This window comes from Hevea brasiliensis, chromosome 7 (genome assembly GCF_030052815.1).
Source record: "Hevea brasiliensis isolate MT/VB/25A 57/8 chromosome 7, ASM3005281v1, whole genome shotgun sequence".
Classification (NCBI taxonomy): domain Eukaryota; kingdom Viridiplantae; phylum Streptophyta; class Magnoliopsida; order Malpighiales; family Euphorbiaceae; genus Hevea; species Hevea brasiliensis.
In genome coordinates this window covers 1573006-1592714 of record NC_079499.1, presented here as the reverse complement: position 1 = coordinate 1592714, position 19709 = coordinate 1573006, and the positions used below count along the sequence as shown (strand labels likewise).

Sequence of the window (19709 nt, the reverse complement as noted above, 5' to 3'; positions counted from 1 at the left end):
GAGATTTGTATCATTAAATGCCTCAGTCAACCACGCTTAAGGCTTCCTAGGGTAACTGCTTAACCATGGTTAAGTTTCCTAACGGTCTTTAAATACCCCAAATTCCTTCCACTCTGGCGCCAGTCTCCAACGTTTTTTTTTTATTCAAATTTTCATGACCAAACAGTCTACTTAGCTCTTTCGCTCTTTCTCTCTCCACGATTTTCAGTTTTTTCTAGGAACTCCACAGCCATGGTGAGCAGAGAAAACTTCCCTTTGATCCTCCATTTCTTCCTTATTTTTGAGCTTGCCTTGTTTCCCAGCTGCACTCATCCTTCATTTTCTTCTAAATCTGAGACTTGTTTATTGGTTTCCTGTTTCAGGTTGTAGCACAGAAGGTTAAGGAAGCGGAGATCACCGAGCAGGACTCTCTTCTTCTGGTATCGACGGTGAACTAAACGGTTTCTGCATTATAGAGTTCATCACTATGTTCTTTATTGTCCTCCTTTAATTTATTTTGTTCATGTCTATTTCATAGGTTTTTCGCATTGATTTTAGATTTTTCAGTTCTAAGTTAGATCAGAAAAGTGAGCTCACTTTGGCTAAATATACAAAATACAGCCTCGTTATGGAAATTTTGAGTTTAAACCGATAGTTTTTGCTTTTTAATTTCCTTTCATATAAATTTTAGAATAACAATATCTCTGCGAGGAAGCTTGAATTAGATTAATTTGTGTTTTCTTCTGGTAAACATCACGATTACTATCTGGACATAGAACTGTATATTTTTCTCGAACGTGTATTTGATGAGTAAGTTTGAGCTCAACGTGGTTTAAGACTGATCTTGTTAGCTCATTTTTGGAAATTACATAGTTATCTATTCACGAGTTGAACTTCAATCTAACGGTTGAATATTTGTTGATTGTTAGCTGGAAAATGCCCCTACTAATTCTGCTACTCGACCTCTGATTTCCTAACTAATTTTTATTGTATCCTCATGGTTAAATCTGCTCTGCTTTACGATCTCGATATAAATTTTGCTAAAATAAAAACGGCGTCTCTTATTTCTTCATAATTTCGGCCAAATCTAGAGCCTTCATAGCTGCTTAAGTTATTTGATAATTTTTCCTTGATCATAAATTTGTTTACTGTAAGTAGCTTTTAATTTTGTGCAGAAGTCGATCTGTAAAATCTGTTAAACGAATGGTCACGTGAAATCGACTCTGTAATACTCTTATGTTCTCTGTTTCTGTTGACTTTAACTCGATCTTCTGTTGTATGATGTTTGAATAGACAAGGAACCTGCTTCGTATTGCCATATTCAATATTAGTTACATCAGAGGCCTCTTTCCAGAGAAGTATTTCAATGATAAGTCTGTTCCCGCTTTAGGTATGCATATTCTGCCATTTTCATTTTTTAATTTTGCACAAGAATATCGTACGAGATGCTGGCTTGTTATTATATTTGAGACTATGACGTAATCAACAGAGATGAAGATCAAGAAGTTGATGCCTATGGATGCAGAGTCTCGTAGACTGATTGACTGGATGGAGAAAGGCATGTCGTCTCTAGATTAATATTATTTTATATCCTCCCTCAGTCTATCTTTTTCTGTCGTTAATTTTTTTTAACTAATGGGGACAGTACTATCGCAATCCTTTTTGCAGGTGTCTACGATGCATTACAGAATAAATACTTGAAGACGCTTTTGTTCTCCGTATGTGAGGCAATAGAAGGCCCAATGATTGAGGAATACGCATGTAAGATTGATTTCTGATTGATGAGCTGTACATATGACAAGTTGTGAATGGAAGGATACTTGAGTGAAAAAACATATGATCAGTTCCATTTCCAGGCTCTAAACCGTAACCAGTTATAGCTTGGCACTGTGTATGACACTGATTTGTCACCGGCAAAAGTTCCACCTACTAACTGTTGATTGCTTTTCCCTGCAAATAATTTTTATCTGTTTTACATTTGAAGTTTTCTTTTGGGTCAGTTTCAGTAGCATGTTTTGTTTTGCAGTTTCTTTCAGTTATTCTAATTCTGATAGTCAAGATGTTTCAATGAATATCAATCGCACTGGAAACAAGAAACAGGGAGGCACTTTCAAATGTAACTCCACAGCAGAGATTACTCCCAATCAGATGAGGTGATGGCAACGATGCCTATCATAAATCTTAGCTTCTTCCTGCTTGTGTATGTTCTAAACTTTTAATTTTTTCGTTAATTTATGGGACAATCAGGAGTTCCGCATGTAAAATGATCCGTACCCTGGTTCAGCTGATGAGAACGCTGGATAGGATGCCTGAAGAGGTAAATCTATTTAGCCACTAAAGAATGTGTTATCTGATACATTGCAAGCTGCCTGTATTTTGATTGACGAGTGCCTAGAAGACATTTAACAATACTTGTATACTGACTGGAAGAAATCTGGACTTTTTTTTTTCCTTTCAGCGCACAATACTGATGAAACTACTCTACTATGATGATGTAACGGTATGTCCATTAACTACATTCTTAAAATCAGTTTCTATACATTTGTACTCAAGGAATTGCTCTTTATGATTTAGAACATCAAATTTCCTAATTTTTCTAAATCATGCATTTTGGGTCATTTATGAGGTGCTTTTTCTTCCATCTAAGTTTTGTGGTTTGATACAGCTAGGATGGTCGGATATAATTGGGGCATATTTTGAGCTACTTCTAGTTTTGTGATGCTCACAAATTTTACTTTTTCTTGAATAAGGGTGAAGGATTGGTTGAAGAAAAGAAAGCATTTTAGAATATTTCCCCAGAACATATGAAAGCAATAATACAATTTTTTGACTCTGCAGCCAGCAGATTATGAGCCTCCGTTCTTTAGGAGTTGCGCAGAAGAGGAGGCTAATAACCCTTGGACTAAAAGCCCTCTCAAAATGGAGGTTGGGAATGTCAACAGCAAGCATTTTGTGCTTGCTCTCAAGGTAAGGACTGAAGTTTTTTGCTGATGGCTAAATTTCATGTTCATGGCCCATGTTTCCGATCAACGTTCGTTTAACTGGTAACTTGGGCAGGTAAAGAGTGTACTCGATCCTTGTGATGATGAAAATGATGATATGGAAGAAGATGAAGTGAGCTTGGGAGCTGATTCTCTACAGAAGGACGATTCTTTTGAATCTGACAGTGAGGTGAATTTACCATACTCCTTTGACATTATGCTTTAGCTTTCTCTCAATGATTCAATTGAGCTTCAATGATAACAATTGGATACTGATGCAGTGATTTAACCAAATTTTGTTGTTAATTTCAGGTTAACCAATCTCAAGAAAATCGATATGTAGTTGCGCCAGTGGGTAATTACATGAACTCTTTTCCTCATTGCTTTCATTCCTGTTTCCATGTTGCTAGTAGAATTTGCCTATTTGGAGAGTTGCTGCTTTAAGTAATTAGCACTTGACAGAAAAGGGACGAGCAGAGGAAGACAATGACATGGTTCATGAAGGTAACATTTGAACAGAACAGTCTTCACATCATATTGGGAGTAAGGCGCAAAAAAAAAAATTTCAAAATCCAAAATGAAAAGGTGGACTGGCAATTTATTGACTTGGTCTCTAGAAATTTCATTTCATTTTTCTTTTGTTGATTGAAAATTCACAGGGTCGTTGGAATCATCACAGGACAGGATTATTCTTAGAGTAATGATATGCTCCATGTTGTGCAGATGATACTCAGGATCCAGAGGAGGATGAACAGCAATTGGCTAGGGTGAAGGAATGGATCACTATTCATCACCTTGATACTGTTGGGCTTAATGACGTTCTTTCCAATTTCCCTGATATCTCAGTAGTAAGAGCTGCTTCGTCCTTTTCTTCTCTAGAATTCTCTATTAGGAGGGATGACAATTATATCTGAACCTGTCTTGATCTGTCCTGCACCCAATCTTCTACAAGGTGGGGATGGGGTAGCAATCCCCACCCCCGGCCCACCCCACATCTTCAATTGTTGATTTTGGTTTTCTAACGCAGGTTTTGACTGAAGGTAGTTGAAGCTATTGTTCCTTTTAAAGCTTAAACAGGAAAGGGCCTTGCTAAATTTTTATTTTTTCTTAGCATGTTCTTTTTCTGTTTTGATTCCTTTTCAATGGATTTCAGAAATTATGGACAAGCTTGTAAAAGAAGGTGTTTTATCAAAAACTGGAACAGATACCTACACCAAAGACAAGCAAAAGGTTCTATTTCACGTTAATTAAATCAACCTCATTTGCTTATTGACTTGTTTTGTTCACACTTCTTTTCTTTTGTGATGGAACACAATGCTAGAAATCCGATTTTGAGTTCAATGTGGTGAAAGAGGAAACGGATGGCCCAGCAATTCCAATTGGTAACAAAGCTCCCCGGATCGATGATCAGATGTACATAAGGGTGAGTTTTCCTGTGTTTCTGCTTAGGTGGGGTTTATGGAGACCTAAGCTCACTGGTAATTATCTTACCAAAGCAGTTTTTATTATCACTGAAAATTGTTGCATTCGAACATGCTTATTGTCTTTTATAAGAGTGTAATTACTTTCACTCCGTTAGAAGTCTTCAAAATTTCTGAAAGTAGTGAAACTAAAACTTGCTATCAAACAGAGCCCTTCAAATTTGAGTTGTAAGAAAACATGGTTGATTTTAATTCAAGTCTTCTATTATTGCCACGTCATTTAAATCTTATTGTGTCTCCTAATTTTCATTTGGAGTTGTATGAATAAAAAGATTACATTTGCCAAAAAAAAGTAAACCAACTATACCCAACAGGATTTAAGATGACAGTTTGTTGATTTTATATATTCCACATTAGATGTCCTGACTTCACTTTCTAAAATTTCAGGCTTTATATCATGCTCTTCCTCTGAAATATGTGACAGTCGCAAAGCTTCAGAGCAAGCTAGATGGAGAGGCCAATCCGACGATTGTCCGCAAACTAATTGAGAAAATGACTCGAGATGGTTACCTTGAGGCTAAAAGCAGCCGTAGGCTGGGTATGTTGTAAAGGTAGAAGCTATTCATTTTCATAGTTAGGAGATCTAATTTAGTTGTCATTTGTCACAGGCAAGCGCGTTATTCATTCAAGTCAAACTGAGAAAAAGCTTATGGAAGTAAAGAAAGCCTTGGACAACGATGTTATGGTGATAAAGAAATCATTGTTTCACTGCTTCTTCATATCTAGTTGTGGAATTCTTTTCCAACTCTTTTTTATTTGACCAGGATGTTGATAACAATCAACAAATTATCAAGTCCAACCATTTAGAATTACAGAAAATAGGTATCTGCCAAGACTTTCTATTAGTATTCAGTTTGGCCTATCGTTGTACAGTTTCTTGATACGGGCAATTCCAACCATGAAAAGTTTCAGGGAGTGACTATAGGGATAACTCAACATGTGGTGTCCTCCATTCGATAGGATCAGATCTTACACGCATGAGGGTTATATCCGACATTAATCATAATGGATCAATCAAGAGTGAGCAGACTATCTCAAGGACAAAGGACCTTGGCAACACTCCCACAAGCAGAGCTGAGGTTAGTGTATTATTGGACTATAAATCCTAATTACTATTCCACGGCCTGACTAATTGGTGAGTTACTTTCAGAATGCACAGCCAGTAGCTTCAAGAGAGAGTTTCGCTCCAGGAAATGAGAGTGGAAGAGCAAATCGAACAACAAATTACTGTGATGAGGCAGACACAGTCATCTGCAGCAGATCGACTCAAGACAAAAGGACCAGGAAAACAAGCACGGTAAGCCATCAAATTTCTCACCAGCGAATGAAGCAATATATAGTTCATCTTCATCACCTTCATTCATATTACAGAGCTGGTAAATATTGCATAGGCTATATCTTTAATCCACTTGGATGAGAGCTTTTCTTACCTTGGCAGGTTAAGGAGCCAATTATTCAATTCATGAAGCGCCAGAGATCTCAAGCCGTTTGAGAGGCTTCTGGAGCTCAAAGTCATTGAATTTCCACAATAGGAATAGAAAGTAGTTTTTTCATGAGGTCTTTCAGGAAGTAAACATAGCAATTTACAGTTTACATGTCTCCAGAACTGCTAATGTGATAATGGTATAATACTACATGCATAGAAAAGGAAATTTGATATCATTCTCCTTAGATCCATTAATGGATTATATACGCAATTTTGCCACCTCTAGTACTGCCTTGTTTTTGCTATGTAGATTTTCTTTTTGTTTGTATGGTATCACGGGTCAATTTCTTTGATCTCTAATCTCAGGTTTTTCAAGTTGAAATATTATAAAGCTGTGTTCAGTCTGTTAACATATTATATAAAGAATATAAAAATAGACGCAAATGGTTTTATGAACTTGTCTTAGATCAGTTCAGAACAAAAAATTTGTCTTGAGGTATCCTATTTGCATTTTTCCAACTTAAATCCATCACCCCCTGAAATAAATAGGAAATTAGGAAACCCATACAGGGCCGAATCCATTGTTTTGCCGCCTGTGGACCAAGGGAAAATCCAACTTATAAACCTAGTGAAAGTTTTCTTTTATTTTAGGATTATCTCCTAATTTATTGCCTATAAATATTGGTTTGTCAATATTATATATAAAAATCTAATGCTGTTGTTGTTATTATTATTATTATACAATTCTCGTGTTCTAATCCTATCTAGCAAGGCAAGTTGCCACGCCCACTGATTAACCTTGAATAATTAATACAGAATTTCCACTGAGCACCTAAGTTGGAAATATGATGGTTCAGGTATCACGGTTCTTCGCAAATATGTCTTTTTCGGATGCCACCTATAGGAGCGAGCCAATAACCTTGTCTCACAAAAGTTTGAAAGGGATATGGAAAGTTATATATATATATATATATACAAAGGTGAAAGGTGTAATAAGGATGACTTCTTGGATCATCATGATTGATGTTGACCTCTCCGTCTTTATACACAAATCCAAGATGAAGATAATAATTGAAGGGGGAATCATGAGCTATTTTATTTCAATAAGGTAAAATGTAAGTTCACAGTTCAACTGCATGAACCTTAGAGGGAAGATGGCAAATTAGAGAGTATAAAATATGAGGGAGAGAGATAATATTCTCTCTGTTGTTTGAGACTGAATGGATGGCGAATGTAAAAATAAAGATTAAGAATTTTTTGAAATTATAAGTAGATATATTTATGTTTTGTAAGACAGACTATTAACAAAATACTAATGAATAATTTTAAGTTTTCTTTTCCACTTTCTTTTCAACTTGCAGTGATTCGATTCTGTGAACAAACGAAAAGAATTTGAGATCTTTACATTCTATTTCCTTTCAATTCTTCTTATAAAATATTATAATGAAATCTTCTATATTTAAACTAAAAAGAGAAATGACCTGATAAATTTTATCTAAAATATATGTTTGAAATGCAAACTAAAACGGTTAAAGACTATTAAAAATTAGCAAAAGGAAGTTATTTTTAAAATATTGTTCACTAACTAATTAATTAATTTTTTCTAATACAATTGGTTTCAATTAATTTTTTAATAAATAATAAAAATTAGAAAAAAAAACTCTTGAAAAAATTTAAAAAGAGAATAAAAAAAGTAGTTTAATGATTTCGAATTATTTTTAAAATTATATTTTAAATTTCAATCAAATGAAATGAAAAATAAAATCACATTGTTTTGGTGGACAAAAGGCCGCTAACTTGCAGCAAAAACGTGAAATAGCAACAAGGAATATATATATATATATATGACAAAAAATATATTTTTAAGAAATTACTTTCGAATTTCTTCTGTTTCACACATGCTACCACATGGGAGCATCATGTACTGTCATCTTGCACGTACCATACGAATTTTTATCTAACACAATATGAAAATAGAGGCAGCCACTTATTTCTTCTAATGATAAATAGAATCTTCTAACAATTTTGAATTTATTTTTACAAAACAAATCCAATAATTTCAAAGAACTTTTCACTGCGTTATGAAAGAATTTGCTTCATTTTATTTTGAAAATAAATTTATAATAGAAATTAATTTATAGGGGACCCATAAGCATTTCCCTCCTTCAGAGTGGCAGATTAGGCCAAGTTTTCTTTTTGGTGATTTAGGGAGCGGATTAGCAAAATGGAGAAATACTAAAACCCAAAGAAAGTTCTTCGATATTTCCAACCTCCTTCTCGTCAAATGCCAAGTGTTTTTCCCGAAACCTCTACTTTCTCCTCGAGAAACAGTCTCCTGGCTCCACCACCCTACAGATTCCCCACCTTACAGATTTATTTCTGAATTTTTATCCAATCAGGACCTTCCCTACTCCCTCCGGAGATTTACTTTCCTCCTTTTGATCATTTCAACGGTTCAGATTCACTCTCACTTCTCTCATACCGCACCTCCCTCTCTCGTTTTCTATAAAACGCAGCTCTTCACCCCGAAGTTTCAGTTTCAAGCCCCTAGAAGAAGAAGAAGCTGAATAGAAACGCAGAGAATCAGAATAATTTCCTCTTCATTTTCTACGCTCTGAGGTCTGTATTCTTCTCTTCCTTTCTTAATTGTTTTTCTTAACTTTTTAACTGTTGATCTGTGGCTGAGCTAACAATCGATCTATGGTTGTGTTAAAGATGGAGAACGAGAAGAAAAATCCGGAATTGAAGCATTTAGGGTTCGTGAGGATGGCTGCTATCCAGATGCTGGTGTGCGTCTCGAATCTGTACGATTACGCGAAGCAGAACTCAGGGCCATTGAGATCTACCGTTGGGACCGTTGAGAAGGCTGTAACTACGGTTGTGAGTCCAGTCTGCCAGAAATTCAAGGACGTGCCTGGTGATCTTCTTGTATTTCTTGATAAAAAGGTAACACACTGCGATTCTTTTTCTTTGAACTTTGAAATCACTGGCTTTTTTTTGGTTTTTAGTTCATTTTTCTAATTAGAGAGGGTGATTCTTTTTTTTTTTTTTTTCCCCTAAGAAAGATTTAGACTATTCTAGTTTTGGATCGATTGTTGAGTTTTCGAATCTTGAAGTTTATGGCGTAATATTCCTCAATTATTTTTTTTCCTTTTTAATCATTGGACAGTTACTGTAATCTTTGGAATTGAAACGGAATGCGCTCCTAGTTGAGCTGCTTAATGTTTTCTATTTATTTATAAATTTTAACTGAGATGATTTCCTAGCAGCGTTCGATTAGCCGCTAAGAGTCTAGCCTTTAAGGCATCCTGTGTGCATTGGTGATAGATAATAGCGTAATAGCTGTTTGCTGCACAATCATTTTACCGCTTTATTTTATGCTTGTACTGTTGGGGTTGTCTAATTGGTGGGGTCGGTTTTCGAAATAATTAAAAAGTAATTTTGTAAATATAACCGAGCTATATTAAACAGAAAAACCAAATTGAAACAAACTGCTCGATCGATTTGTTATAGGCATTTTCTCCAGAATCCAAAATTACAAGAATTGAACCAAAAAACTGAACTGTCCCTTGTTGGTTTATGTGGATTTTTGGGTTGGAATTGCATCATTTCATAACTGATTCTAATTCTTTAGCGACTTTTTGCGCAATTTCCTGAGGGTGTAATGTCTTCTGTTGTTGTATCTAACCTTGACTCTTTAAGTCTACAATAAATAATAGGTTAATGGCATCAATGCTCATTTTGATTGGAAATGAGCCCAGATGAAACAATTATTGTGATTTTTACTACTTATGGATGGCTTTCTGTGACTGAAACGGAGCTACTCAACTTTTTGGCTGCCGCAGGTAGATGAAGGTACACGGAAGTTTGATAACCATGCTCCACTTGTGGCTAAGCAGGCCGTGAGTCAAGCGCAGAGTTTGTTACAGATTGCATCACAGAAGGCTCAAGGACTTGTGCATGAGGCTAGCGTTGGAGGACCACGTGCTGCTGTGCGTTATGCAGCCAGAGAGTCTAAGCACTTTGCCCTGACCCAATCTGTAAAGGTGTGGATTAAACTGAACCAGTTCCCTGTGGTTCACAGAGTTGCAGATATGGCTGTTCCCACAGCTGCCCACTGGTCCGAGAAGTACAACCATCTTGTCAAGGACATGGCCCAGAAGGGTTATACAGTCTTTGGTTACGTGCCTTTGGTTCCAATTGATGAAGTAGCCGAAGCATATAAGCAAGGTGAAGCAGAGAAGAAAGAAAGCGCAACTGCACATAAACCTGATTCTTCAGATTCGGATTAGAAGGTTGCATTTAAGTGGTTGGGTTTGCTTAATCCAGGGGTTTGGGAAAATGTGACAAAAAGTGCGTGGGTCTAGGCTGAAATGCTAGGAGATGGCAAACCTGCAAATGGGATCTTAAGGACATATTAATGTGGTGATGAATGTGAAAGGTTTTGTAAATACTCCGTTGTGCTCTTTGGACAATAATCGTATTTCCGCTAGTTCTTCATCCGGTTGGTCTAATTCGAAAGGAATATGGTACCATGTGCTGGCAAACATGTCGAGCGGAGCACCTGTTTGCTAATGCTCGGTTAGATTTATTCACAAACCTAAAATTCAGATATTTGTCAAAATCCTGAAACAATCCTTAACTAGCTGAAAAACCAGTCAAGAGCAAGCAAAACCAAGTAACCAACAACTTCTTATACTTTACTCTTATCAACTTGTTTTTACCTTCAAGATGTATAGATTTAATATAATTTTCAAATAAATTTTGAAATTCTTAAATTGGTTAGTCCCTCACTTTTCAAAAAATGAAATACATTTAGATTTCCCACCTTTAAACTTCTTTGAAATTTAAAAAAAAAAAAAAAAAAAAAGTTTCATGCTAAAATGCTATACCATAAATCAACATTCATGTAATTGAATAGTAAGATATATAACACCAATTTATGGTCAAATTGACAGGTTAAGAAACATTTAATCAATCTTTCCAGAGTAAAAAATTGAAGTGTAAATTTTACGAAGTGCAACCAAATATCAGAATGTTTATTTTTTTAAATAACCTTAATAATTTAAAACTACTTTAAGAGCCCAAAAAAACCTAAAAGCATAAACTTTATCCGAGTGATATTGAAATTGTCTCCATAAATCTCAATCAAAGTGAAATTAATAAAAACAAATTCAACATCTACATTGCAATATCATTAAGAGATTTGCTCCATAACATGAGTTAATATGGACAAATTATTCAAAATCATCAACTAATGTAGAATATTCAAGATTATTACAAACCAGCTGATAAATCATGCAGGAGACGAACTACAAGACTCAAGAGTAGAAAAATTGAAAATGCTACTTTCATTCTACTTGCTGGAATAAAAGCTCTGTAGCAAACAGCTAATGGTTACTGAGCTCTCTGCATCACAGAAACACGCGTAATGAATTCTATTAAGTAATCACAGCAAAATAAATGAATTAATAGATTGGCTATTGTATTAACCTTGTATTAAATATTAGTTCATTTATCTGGAGATTGAAAGTTCGATCCAGTTTCACCAACAATAATTTTTCAACTACTTGCATATCTGATGAAGTTATGGTACGCAAAATTAAAGGGATGCATTTCCAAGCCAATTGCTTCTTTTTTGGGGAATGAGTCATATGAAGAATTTATCTCAATACTTAAGAAAATATACAGATTGCACATTCATATATAAATCTCCCTCACAGATCAATAAGTTACGACGACAATTATTAGAACCAAATACACATAGGGGTTATATGCTTCAATTTCTTCGAATTAGTCAATGACACCAATACAACAACACACACACACACACACACACACACACACACACAGCTCCAATTAAAACACAACCTAATCAGACTGGCATAACTAGCCGTCTGAAGCTTATTCACCAGTTCCTTGAGATGATCAGATAAATATTAGTTTAACTCTAACACAAATCCTATCGAGGCTAAGGAAAGATACATGGAATTGCTTTGAGTGGATCTCTGAGATAAAGAACAACAGGAATAGCAGATATGATGTACCACCTTAGGCATAGACCTTGTTATGAAAAAAAGAAACCCAACACATGAATCCGTAACAAAGAGACGAAATTACATCATCAATCAAATAGAATAAAACTGCATTTTTTTTAAATTAATTTCATTGCACCTCCCTAGCAACTTCATATTCTGATTTTCAATGTCACTGGCACATTTATCAAGACTCAAGAATTGCAGTAGAAATGTTTTAAATAATTCGTCGCAGCACAATAACTTCTTGGTAAGTTTAGGTATAAAAAAAATAAGAAGAAGAAATTGCAGCACAATTTTCAGTTCTCAAAACATTCATAAACAAAACTCAACAACTGGAAGACAAATACAATGAAGTTTGGAGTCATGATCTGTTATAAAGACCCAGTTTTTTCCACTATCATATTAGCCAAAACTCTAGTGAATTCATCCCCTATTCAACTATGTAAGAGAGAACACAGACACACAGAAATGACCCACAAACAAACACACCGAACCATCTTCATCCAAAAATCCAGCATTCAACGCAAGAATAGAAGCTAAAAAACACGCCAAACCTTCCAAAATCATCATGATCAATCATTTTAAATACAATAAACTACTGGGGTAAAAAAAAACAATACTAACCACAATGTTCATTTGGGGGAGCCATAGCTTTCTTGGAGCAGGTCATCGTAGGGGTCCCTGCGGCCAGGCACCTGGCTAATCTGAGCATCCCAAGCAAGCTGGGCATTGTGGCGCTCGAATGTCCAGAATCCATAAGGACGGAGAGGGTAACTCCACATCTCCTTGGTCTTGTTGCATCGATCCTTCACAGCGTATACATGCTCCCTGAACTTGCGATCCCTCTCCTTCGGATCCTCCATTAACCTCAGAACCAAATGCTCAGCGAATTCCATGATAAATCCCATCCTTACTCAAAAAACCCTAGTATTTCAAATCAAATAAACAAATAATCAAACCCTAAAAATTTTTCAATAAGAAACTAGAAATCGAAACCTCAAATCGATCTAGTGAATCCATATAATATGTGGAAATCGCTTGGACATAACTGAGAGTACCTGTTGAGAGCTTAGAACCCAAAGGTGGCTAGTACTCGACTGATTCCATACCAACGCCCGTGACTCTAGTTGACGACGGCTGGTGAGGCGGGTGCTACTTTGAAAATGGGCTCAATCCAAGGCCTTCTTCTATGGGCTTAGGCCCACACACACAAATGGCATCCATAGTTCTGTGAACCTCTTTTTTTTTTTTAATATCGCCCTAATAAAGTGCTATTATCACTTTTAAAATCTACGAGTTTTTAGGGCAATTTTTTATAATTTATTATATAATTTAATTATAAAAATAATTTATTTTTAATATTATAAAAGGAAAAAATAATAAAAAAAATAAGTAAATACTTTTTGCATTTGAAAGAACTCAAAATAAAATACAAAAAAAATGAATTAATATCAAAATCATGACACAGCAAATTAAAAAGAAGTCTCACAATTCCTAAATCAATAAAGATTTTGCCTTTCGGCTGAAACAAATGCCTAATTCTAATTGACTTATTTGGCCGACATTCATAGGATTCTCACTTAGCTAATTACTAATTAGAAAGCCAAATTCAAATTGGCTTAAGAAAAGTTTAAGTTGGAGCACTATTAAACCCAACCATTTCTTTATTATTTTTTATTTTTAAAAAAAAAAAGTTTATTTAAATTTCTAACTTAAAATCTTATAATTTTTGGGAGTACTTTATCTAAATACTACTTCCAACCCAAACATGAAAAATCGTGTATTTAAAATAAAATATAAAAAAATATCTCATAATTCTTGTGTTAATGAATTCAGAAGCAATTTTAAATATTACACTTGATCTTTTTTCTAGCATTGGATGTCTCTTTCCCTTCATATGCAAAAGAAGAAGAAGAAGCCCACTTTATTACAGCCTTTTCTGTTGTTAGATAAAAATCCTAATTGTCAACACAAGAAGAAAATAAATGAAAAATTAGCAGAAAGCACTAGGCTTTTCAATCCTTCTAATTATGAAATTTGCTTGTATCATATTCAATCAACACAATTTTGCTTTTTTTTTTTTTATTTAATTTATGCAATTAATAGCTAGAGTCTAACACATCTCTATCAAATTGAGTGTTCAAGGTGGGTTCTTGACATTAAATCCACACTATTTAACCTTTTCTTTTGACTTAATTTAGCCACTTAATGACTAAACCTCCAAAGCATCTCTATCAATTTGGGTGATTAAGTTCTTTAATCCACACTTATGCATTAACTGATTACAATACAAAAACTCAGCTTTCTTGTACACATCAAGAGGAAAAAAAAAAAAAAAAAAAGGTGTGTTTATAAGATTCTCCATTTTCTTTATTGTTCTTCTTGCAAAATGGTGTGATAAGATTCCAATTCTTTTTATTTTTCTCTTTCCATTTCCACTTTTGAGAAATGAAAACAACCCACAAAAGAAAACACAATAATAGGAATGCTCTCTCTACATTGAAATTACTCTATAAAAGAAAGAAAGGAGGTCATTTTTTAAAAACTTAGAACACTTAACCACTAAATTATTTAGGAGCTTTTTTCTTTTAAAATTAAATAGAGATATAATGGATCAAGTAATAATTATGAGCTAAACAATAGGAAATAGTTATCATCCTTTCTCTCTTTAAAAGTGAATAATTTTAGAATAGACAAAAAAAAAGACTAGAACTCAAAAGATCAATTAGATTATCTATCGTTAGCAACTCATGAGACGTTTGATTCTGAAGAATGGTATGAATTAATTAAAGAGAAAATGGTTTAGGAATGAGTTGGTTGAAATGGTTGGTGAGATGGGATCATTCAAGTACTATAACCAAAGCCAAGAAGTACTAACAAATAACATGAAAAAAGAAAGTGTCCTACACTACACCAAAATCAAATTAAATTTCCTAATTTGGTAGTACATGGATCCACAATTTGTCAAACCCTTCTAACTCCTAACAGTGCTAGCATTTTGGTTCTGCTTTTCTGCAAATGCTCTGCTCTGCATGCAAAAGCTTTCAACCACAGCTGGAATCCCCAACTAATGTCATTAAATGGGCTGGGCCTGGACCACGCAAAAACTCACTAATCATCGTAGAATACTAAGATAATATATGATAATAATAAAAGTAAGAATAAGTGCACACCCACCATAAGTTGTGGTCTCTTTACGAGAATAATCTTTTGTCAATTTTTTGCTGTTTTCGTGACTAAGGCATAAAGCTTTTTGTACACAAACCACCACATCCACCGCTTCCAAATTAATGGATGTTTCTCCCACTACGCCCATTTCTTTTCTTTAAAAATAATAATAATAATAATTAAAAATTTTCTTTCATAGTCAATCTCTTTGATGGATTTCAACCTTTTTGACCAGGGAAAAAAAAAATTGGAATAATTAAGCACCCAAGAAAATTGGCCTTTTAAGTTGCTGCATTGCACGTTATATACAAGTACCTTAAAATTTTGCAGCTATTTCAATAGAAACAAGTTTGAAATTGACTTTCTGTATAAGATAATGCAAATTCCTTCTCTTTACCTCCAAGCTAAGCCAATTCCTAAGCAAATAACAAAATAAATGTGACATAGCACTTCACATGCGGTGGTTTGGCTATTTATCTCATTCTCACACCTAATTTCGTCTTATTTAACCCTCAAAACTCCCAATATCTTACTCTTCATACCATACAATCTTCACATTAAACAAACCCAGAAATATTACAAGGATAGAAAATTGCTAGAATTTGCATTTTTTAACTTGCCCAAATTTAGTCAGACTCTATGGCACAGAAAAGGTGGAAAAAAATTTTTAAAATTAAAAGAACAAAGAAGGGAAAAAGCATCCTTGCCATTCGGCCACTAAGCCAAGGACACATACCCTGAGCCCCTCCCTAATCCACCTTCTACAATTTAAATTTAAAGAAATGAGAAACAAAGTTAACCCCAAAAAATAATAAAAAAAAGGTACCCTCTATACAAACAAGAGGAACAAAACTTCTGTGCTATTTAACGACCATAGTAAAAGTTAAAACTTTATACTTCAAACCATAATGGTCTCATTATCATCATTTTCCGTTTTCCAGCCGTTAACACTCTCATCATAGCATCAGCTGTTACTGTCAGTCTCCGTCCTCGCGTTACTATTATTAGCTACCAGCGACGACGATTTGGTTCCCCTCACCACCAGCTTCACCATCGCCACCCTCACCGTCCTCGTCTATCCACCGCTCCACAGGGGCACACTCCTCCTTATGTCTCAGCTTCCAATCAAGCGCCTGACACGCGCGTGAGCAGTAATTCACAGCTCCACAAACGGAACATCTTCTGAACTCATGTTTTCTAGTTTCCGGTCTTCCGCATCCCACGTGAGAGCATAATCGAAGCCCCGGGCCTGGTGTTCCTCCCCGAGAGGCGAACCACTCGGTCATGAACCGGCTAGCTGGGTGTGCCTCTGGAGCCGGAACATTACACCCGAAATCACTCAACAGAGGGCATCCAAGACCACTCCCATGCCGATGGTTGGGAGGAGCGTGTGGGTTCCAAGTAAGCCATGCGCGCGTATTTACACCAGAATTAGGCTTAGAAAGCACAGCAGCTAACTCCCGAGCGTTTGCTTGGACGAGGAATCGGCGTCCCTCGGCGATGTTTTGACGGACTCCGTAACCGTCCTGGAGGCAGTGGCCTAGTTCACGAAGGGCGTCGATATGGCCTAGAAAAGCAGCTCGTGCGCACAACGCCACGCCGGCTCGCAGGTCCTTGTCGTTCTTGGAGCCTCCGCTGCCATTGAACTGCATAACCGCAAGAGAATAGAGTGCCGGCGCGTGCGAGCTAATCGCCGCCTTGGCCATTAAAGAAGCACCGCTCCCTCGGTTATGTAAACAGTAGAACCGAATCTGCCAACACCCAAAAATCAACACTTGTTTTAGAGTTCTCTTCCATTAGCATCACTTACACAGTTATTTTTTTTATACAAAACAAAAATACCATGCCAAGAGTGTAACAAGCTTCAACATTTCCGGCATCGGCACAGACTTTCAAAAACCGGTGAGCAGAATCGGACCAGTTCTTGGCCTTAATAGCGAACGTTTTTTGAGATGCTTTAGATAGTACCAGAGAATGAAGGCCTAACCCATTTAATCTCTTGCATCTGTTTCATTAAAAACAAAGATATATATGGTTATATACAAACCAGAAAAAAGTTTCGTTTCTTTATTTGCAGGTTCAAAATCGAAAACTTTGATTGGGAGAATCCTAATTCATGACCAATTTTCAGTTCAAGAGCTAGGAATTTCAATTTCCATGAATAGGAAAAAGAAAATCCTCAACAGAAATGGAATAGAGAAAATATTTCTGAGGAAGGAGAAGAATCGCATACGTTATCAGAACGTTAATGAAATCAGAAGGACAAGAGGCAGAGGAGCTAAGCTTGCCGAGAATAGACATGACAAGATCATCAGGCAAAGAATCAAAAAAGTCAGTCTCTCCAGCAATCTCCGGCGATAACCGCTGTCTTTTCCGGGAAAGCATTTGTTCTCCGGCAACAGTAGCGGTTGTGGTGAAATCTCCACCTTTTCTTCTCTTTACTAAACTCTTATCTACACAAGCGTCTGCTCTAGGATAACAAAGCCCTCTCCTTGTTCTCATTTCTCTCTCTCCCTCTCTCTCTTATCTGTATCGTCTCCTTTTGTCTCTCTTTCTTCAGAGATAAAGAGAGAAAAAAGCGAAGTGAGACCTTATATAAAAGAGGGAAGCGAAACGAAGCGACCAACAACAACGACAGAACCGAATGGATTAAAATCTAATTAATTAAAAAACACCACCCTGGGGGCAGGGATGGGAACTGACGGTGTTTATTTACACTCTTACCCCTTGCATTGTCGCTTCCTCGGTCAAACGCGGATTGACCCAGATCCGTCCGTTCGTCGTCGATTTACCCTTTTTTTTTTTTTACTTTTTTACTGCCAAAAGGCCGCTTCTTCTCTGCGAGGCTTTTAATTACTCACTTTGGTTTGGTATTTCTAATAATACATCTGAGTTCTGTTTTGAAAAAACGGTTAAATTCGATCAAAGTAAAACAGTAACTAACTTCTGTTATTTTCTTTTATTCAAATTTATCAAGGTTAAAACCACGCGGTGAACACAGGCGCGTGATGTGGTTTAGTATTCAGTAGAGATTTCGTTGGTGAGTGTAGAATACGCACGAGAGTTTGCTAGTGGGGAAAATGGGTGAGTGTTAACAAATTTCAGGTAGCGAAGTTTGGGCGTTCTCCAATGACCGAAACCAAATGAAGGGTCAGAGGAATGAATCAGCGCTAACAGGGTTCAGTTACTCTTCTTTGTTTTCACTTGCCTATTTATGATTTTTTTTTCTTTTAATATTTTCATTATAATTGATTCTTTTTATTTTGTATTTCTCTTTCTAGTTTTGGAAGTATTTTTGTAACTATTAAAAATATAATATTTAAAAACTTTAATCCTCTTTTTTAGAAATTAAAATTTCAAAGGAATTCAATTTAATTAATTTTTTTATTAATTTTTATATTTGGAAATATAATATGTGAAAGATTTTTCTTAATTTAAAAAATTTATTTTAAAATAAATGGAAAGTAAATCAAAATTGTATGATATTTTATTTCTTGCAATTATTTTTTTTTTTCCAAATGAAGCTTAAATGTTTAATGGCAGAAGAACCACAAAGGGTCAAGAATTGAATGTCTTCAAATTTTAATTTACAGCTGTAAATTACTATATATTGTATTGGAGATTGATTATAAAAAAGATAGAATATATTTACTTTATATATTTTTTAATTATAAAACTATTTTTCATCATAGATAAATATTTTATGATTATTATAGTAATATAAATCACCAATGTTATCAAAATAGAAAAAAAATAAATATATATATATAATAAATTATTTTTTGAGAAAAAAATATAATAATGTAAAAAAAATTCTGCATAAAATAATAGAGTAAAAATTAAAAGAAAATACTCTCATAAAATAATAAATTCTCAAAATGATTTTAAATTTATAATTGTTGTTGACGAATTTTTATTTTATGTAAGTGTTGCATAATGTATTTATTATCAATGATATGAAAGACATATTTCTCAATAATCATTAAATAATTGAATTGATCTAAATTTAATTTAACAATAGGATTTTCATAATTTTATTTATAAAAAATATTCTTTCAATGCTTATTGTTATAATAAATAATATCAATGTCAATTTTTCAAGTAAGTAATTACTTTATAAACTAATTAAATATATAAAATTTTTTGTCTTAATTTCTACTTTATTTAAAACATATCATCTATATTCAAAATCATTATATTGTATTTCTTATAAAATTATAAAAGGAAAAATACAAAACCAATGGATAAAAAAATTAAAAAATAATAATAAAAAAAATAGATGAGAGAGAAAAATTGTAATTCCTGTGGAAATGAGAATGAGAAAGAGATTAAATATGGTATTGAAGGAATAATTAATACTTCTTGAAAATATAATATTAGGAAGACTTTATTATTATTATTATTTTAATTTTAATTGACTTAAAATTTTATATAAATATATAAAGAAATTAAAATTATCTTTTATTTTATTTTATTTTATGACATTTTAACTTTATATAATTATATATAGAAAAAATACATTTTTTATTATAAAATTTTGAGGGGGTCATTTATAATTTTTATATGAAATTTTTCTTAATATATATATATATATATTTTTTTTTTTTTCATCAAATTCAGAGGAGTCAATGGAGCC

General features: G+C 34.5%; 3 protein-coding genes and 1 long non-coding RNA gene across 7 annotated transcripts; 2 read left to right on the top strand and 2 right to left on the bottom strand.

Annotated features, from left to right (window-relative positions):
- The first annotated feature begins 83 nt into the window (after positions 1–83).
- Positions 84–7159, top strand: LOC110638143 (meiosis-specific protein ASY1). Of its 4 annotated transcripts, none has more exons than XM_021788589.2 (22): positions 84–234; positions 363–419; positions 1273–1369; positions 1469–1537; positions 1648–1740; positions 2006–2132; positions 2227–2296; positions 2438–2479; positions 2818–2946; positions 3037–3150; positions 3273–3315; positions 3423–3464; positions 3684–3808; positions 3988–4000; positions 4114–4190; positions 4282–4383; positions 4829–4979; positions 5050–5126; positions 5206–5263; positions 5354–5520; positions 5592–5738; positions 6725–7159. In XM_021788589.2, the coding sequence occupies exons 1-22, from the start codon at positions 232–234 to the stop codon at positions 6977–6979; spliced, it is 2058 nt and encodes a 685-aa protein (XP_021644281.2). In that variant the 5' UTR covers positions 84–231; the 3' UTR covers positions 6980–7159. The 4 variants fall into 4 exon arrangements, with proteins under 4 accessions (XP_021644281.2, XP_021644282.2, XP_021644284.2 ...); XM_021788592.2 differs by having other exon boundaries at positions 111–234; positions 6684–6821; XM_021788591.2 differs by lacking the exon at positions 6725–7159 and adding an exon at positions 5880–6319 and having other exon boundaries at positions 112–234.
- An 889-nt stretch (positions 7160–8048) lies between these two features.
- LOC110638145 (REF/SRPP-like protein At1g67360) lies at positions 8049–10367 on the top strand. Its single transcript, XM_021788597.2, has 3 exons — positions 8049–8486; positions 8583–8813; positions 9713–10367. The coding sequence occupies exons 2-3, from the start codon at positions 8583–8585 to the stop codon at positions 10157–10159; spliced, it is 678 nt and encodes a 225-aa protein (XP_021644289.2). The 5' UTR covers positions 8049–8486; the 3' UTR covers positions 10160–10367.
- Positions 10368–11026: 659 nt separating this feature from the next.
- Positions 11027–12984, bottom strand: LOC110638146 (uncharacterized). The gene is made up of 3 exons (XR_002491631.2): positions 12964–12984; positions 12530–12829; positions 11027–11276 (listed from the first exon to the last, which is right to left on the bottom strand). It is a non-coding gene; the product is annotated as an uncharacterized LOC110638146 (long non-coding RNA).
- A 2663-nt stretch (positions 12985–15647) lies between these two features.
- On the bottom strand, positions 15648–17675 carry LOC110638147 (F-box protein At1g67340). Its single transcript, XM_021788600.2, has 3 exons — positions 17307–17675; positions 16916–17078; positions 15648–16824 (listed from the first exon to the last, which is right to left on the bottom strand). Exons 1-3 carry the CDS (start codon positions 17573–17575, stop codon positions 16078–16080), a joined length of 1179 nt encoding a protein of 392 aa, XP_021644292.2. The 5' UTR covers positions 17576–17675; the 3' UTR covers positions 15648–16077.
- Between the last annotated feature and the right edge of the window lie 2034 nt (positions 17676–19709).

What these genes read in the sequence shown, in the direction of transcription:
- LOC110638145 (XM_021788597.2), top strand. Translation starts at nt 8,583, where the DNA reads ATGGAGAACGAGAAGAAAAATCCGGAATTGAAGCATTTAGGGTTCGTG. An exon ending in TTGTATTTCTTGATAAAAAG is followed by an intron (nt 8,814 to 9,712) that starts GTAACACACTGC and finishes TGGCTGCCGCAG; the next exon opens with GTAGATGAAGGTACACGGAA.
- LOC110638147 (XM_021788600.2), bottom strand. Translation starts at nt 17,575, where the DNA reads ATGAGAACAAGGAGAGGGCTTTGTTATCCTAGAGCAGACGCTTGTGTA. An exon ending in TTCATTAACGTTCTGATAAC is followed by an intron (nt 17,079 to 17,306) that starts GTATGCGATTCT and finishes TTAATGAAACAG; the next exon opens with ATGCAAGAGATTAAATGGGT. An exon ending in CTTGTTACACTCTTGGCATG is followed by an intron (nt 16,825 to 16,915) that starts GTATTTTTGTTT and finishes GGGTGTTGGCAG; the next exon opens with ATTCGGTTCTACTGTTTACA.
- LOC110638143 (XM_021788589.2), top strand. An exon ending in ATATGTAGTTGCGCCAGTGG is followed by an intron (nt 3,316 to 3,422) that starts GTAATTACATGA and finishes AGCACTTGACAG; the next exon opens with AAAAGGGACGAGCAGAGGAA. An exon ending in CTCCCACAAGCAGAGCTGAG is followed by an intron (nt 5,521 to 5,591) that starts GTTAGTGTATTA and finishes AGTTACTTTCAG; the next exon opens with AATGCACAGCCAGTAGCTTC.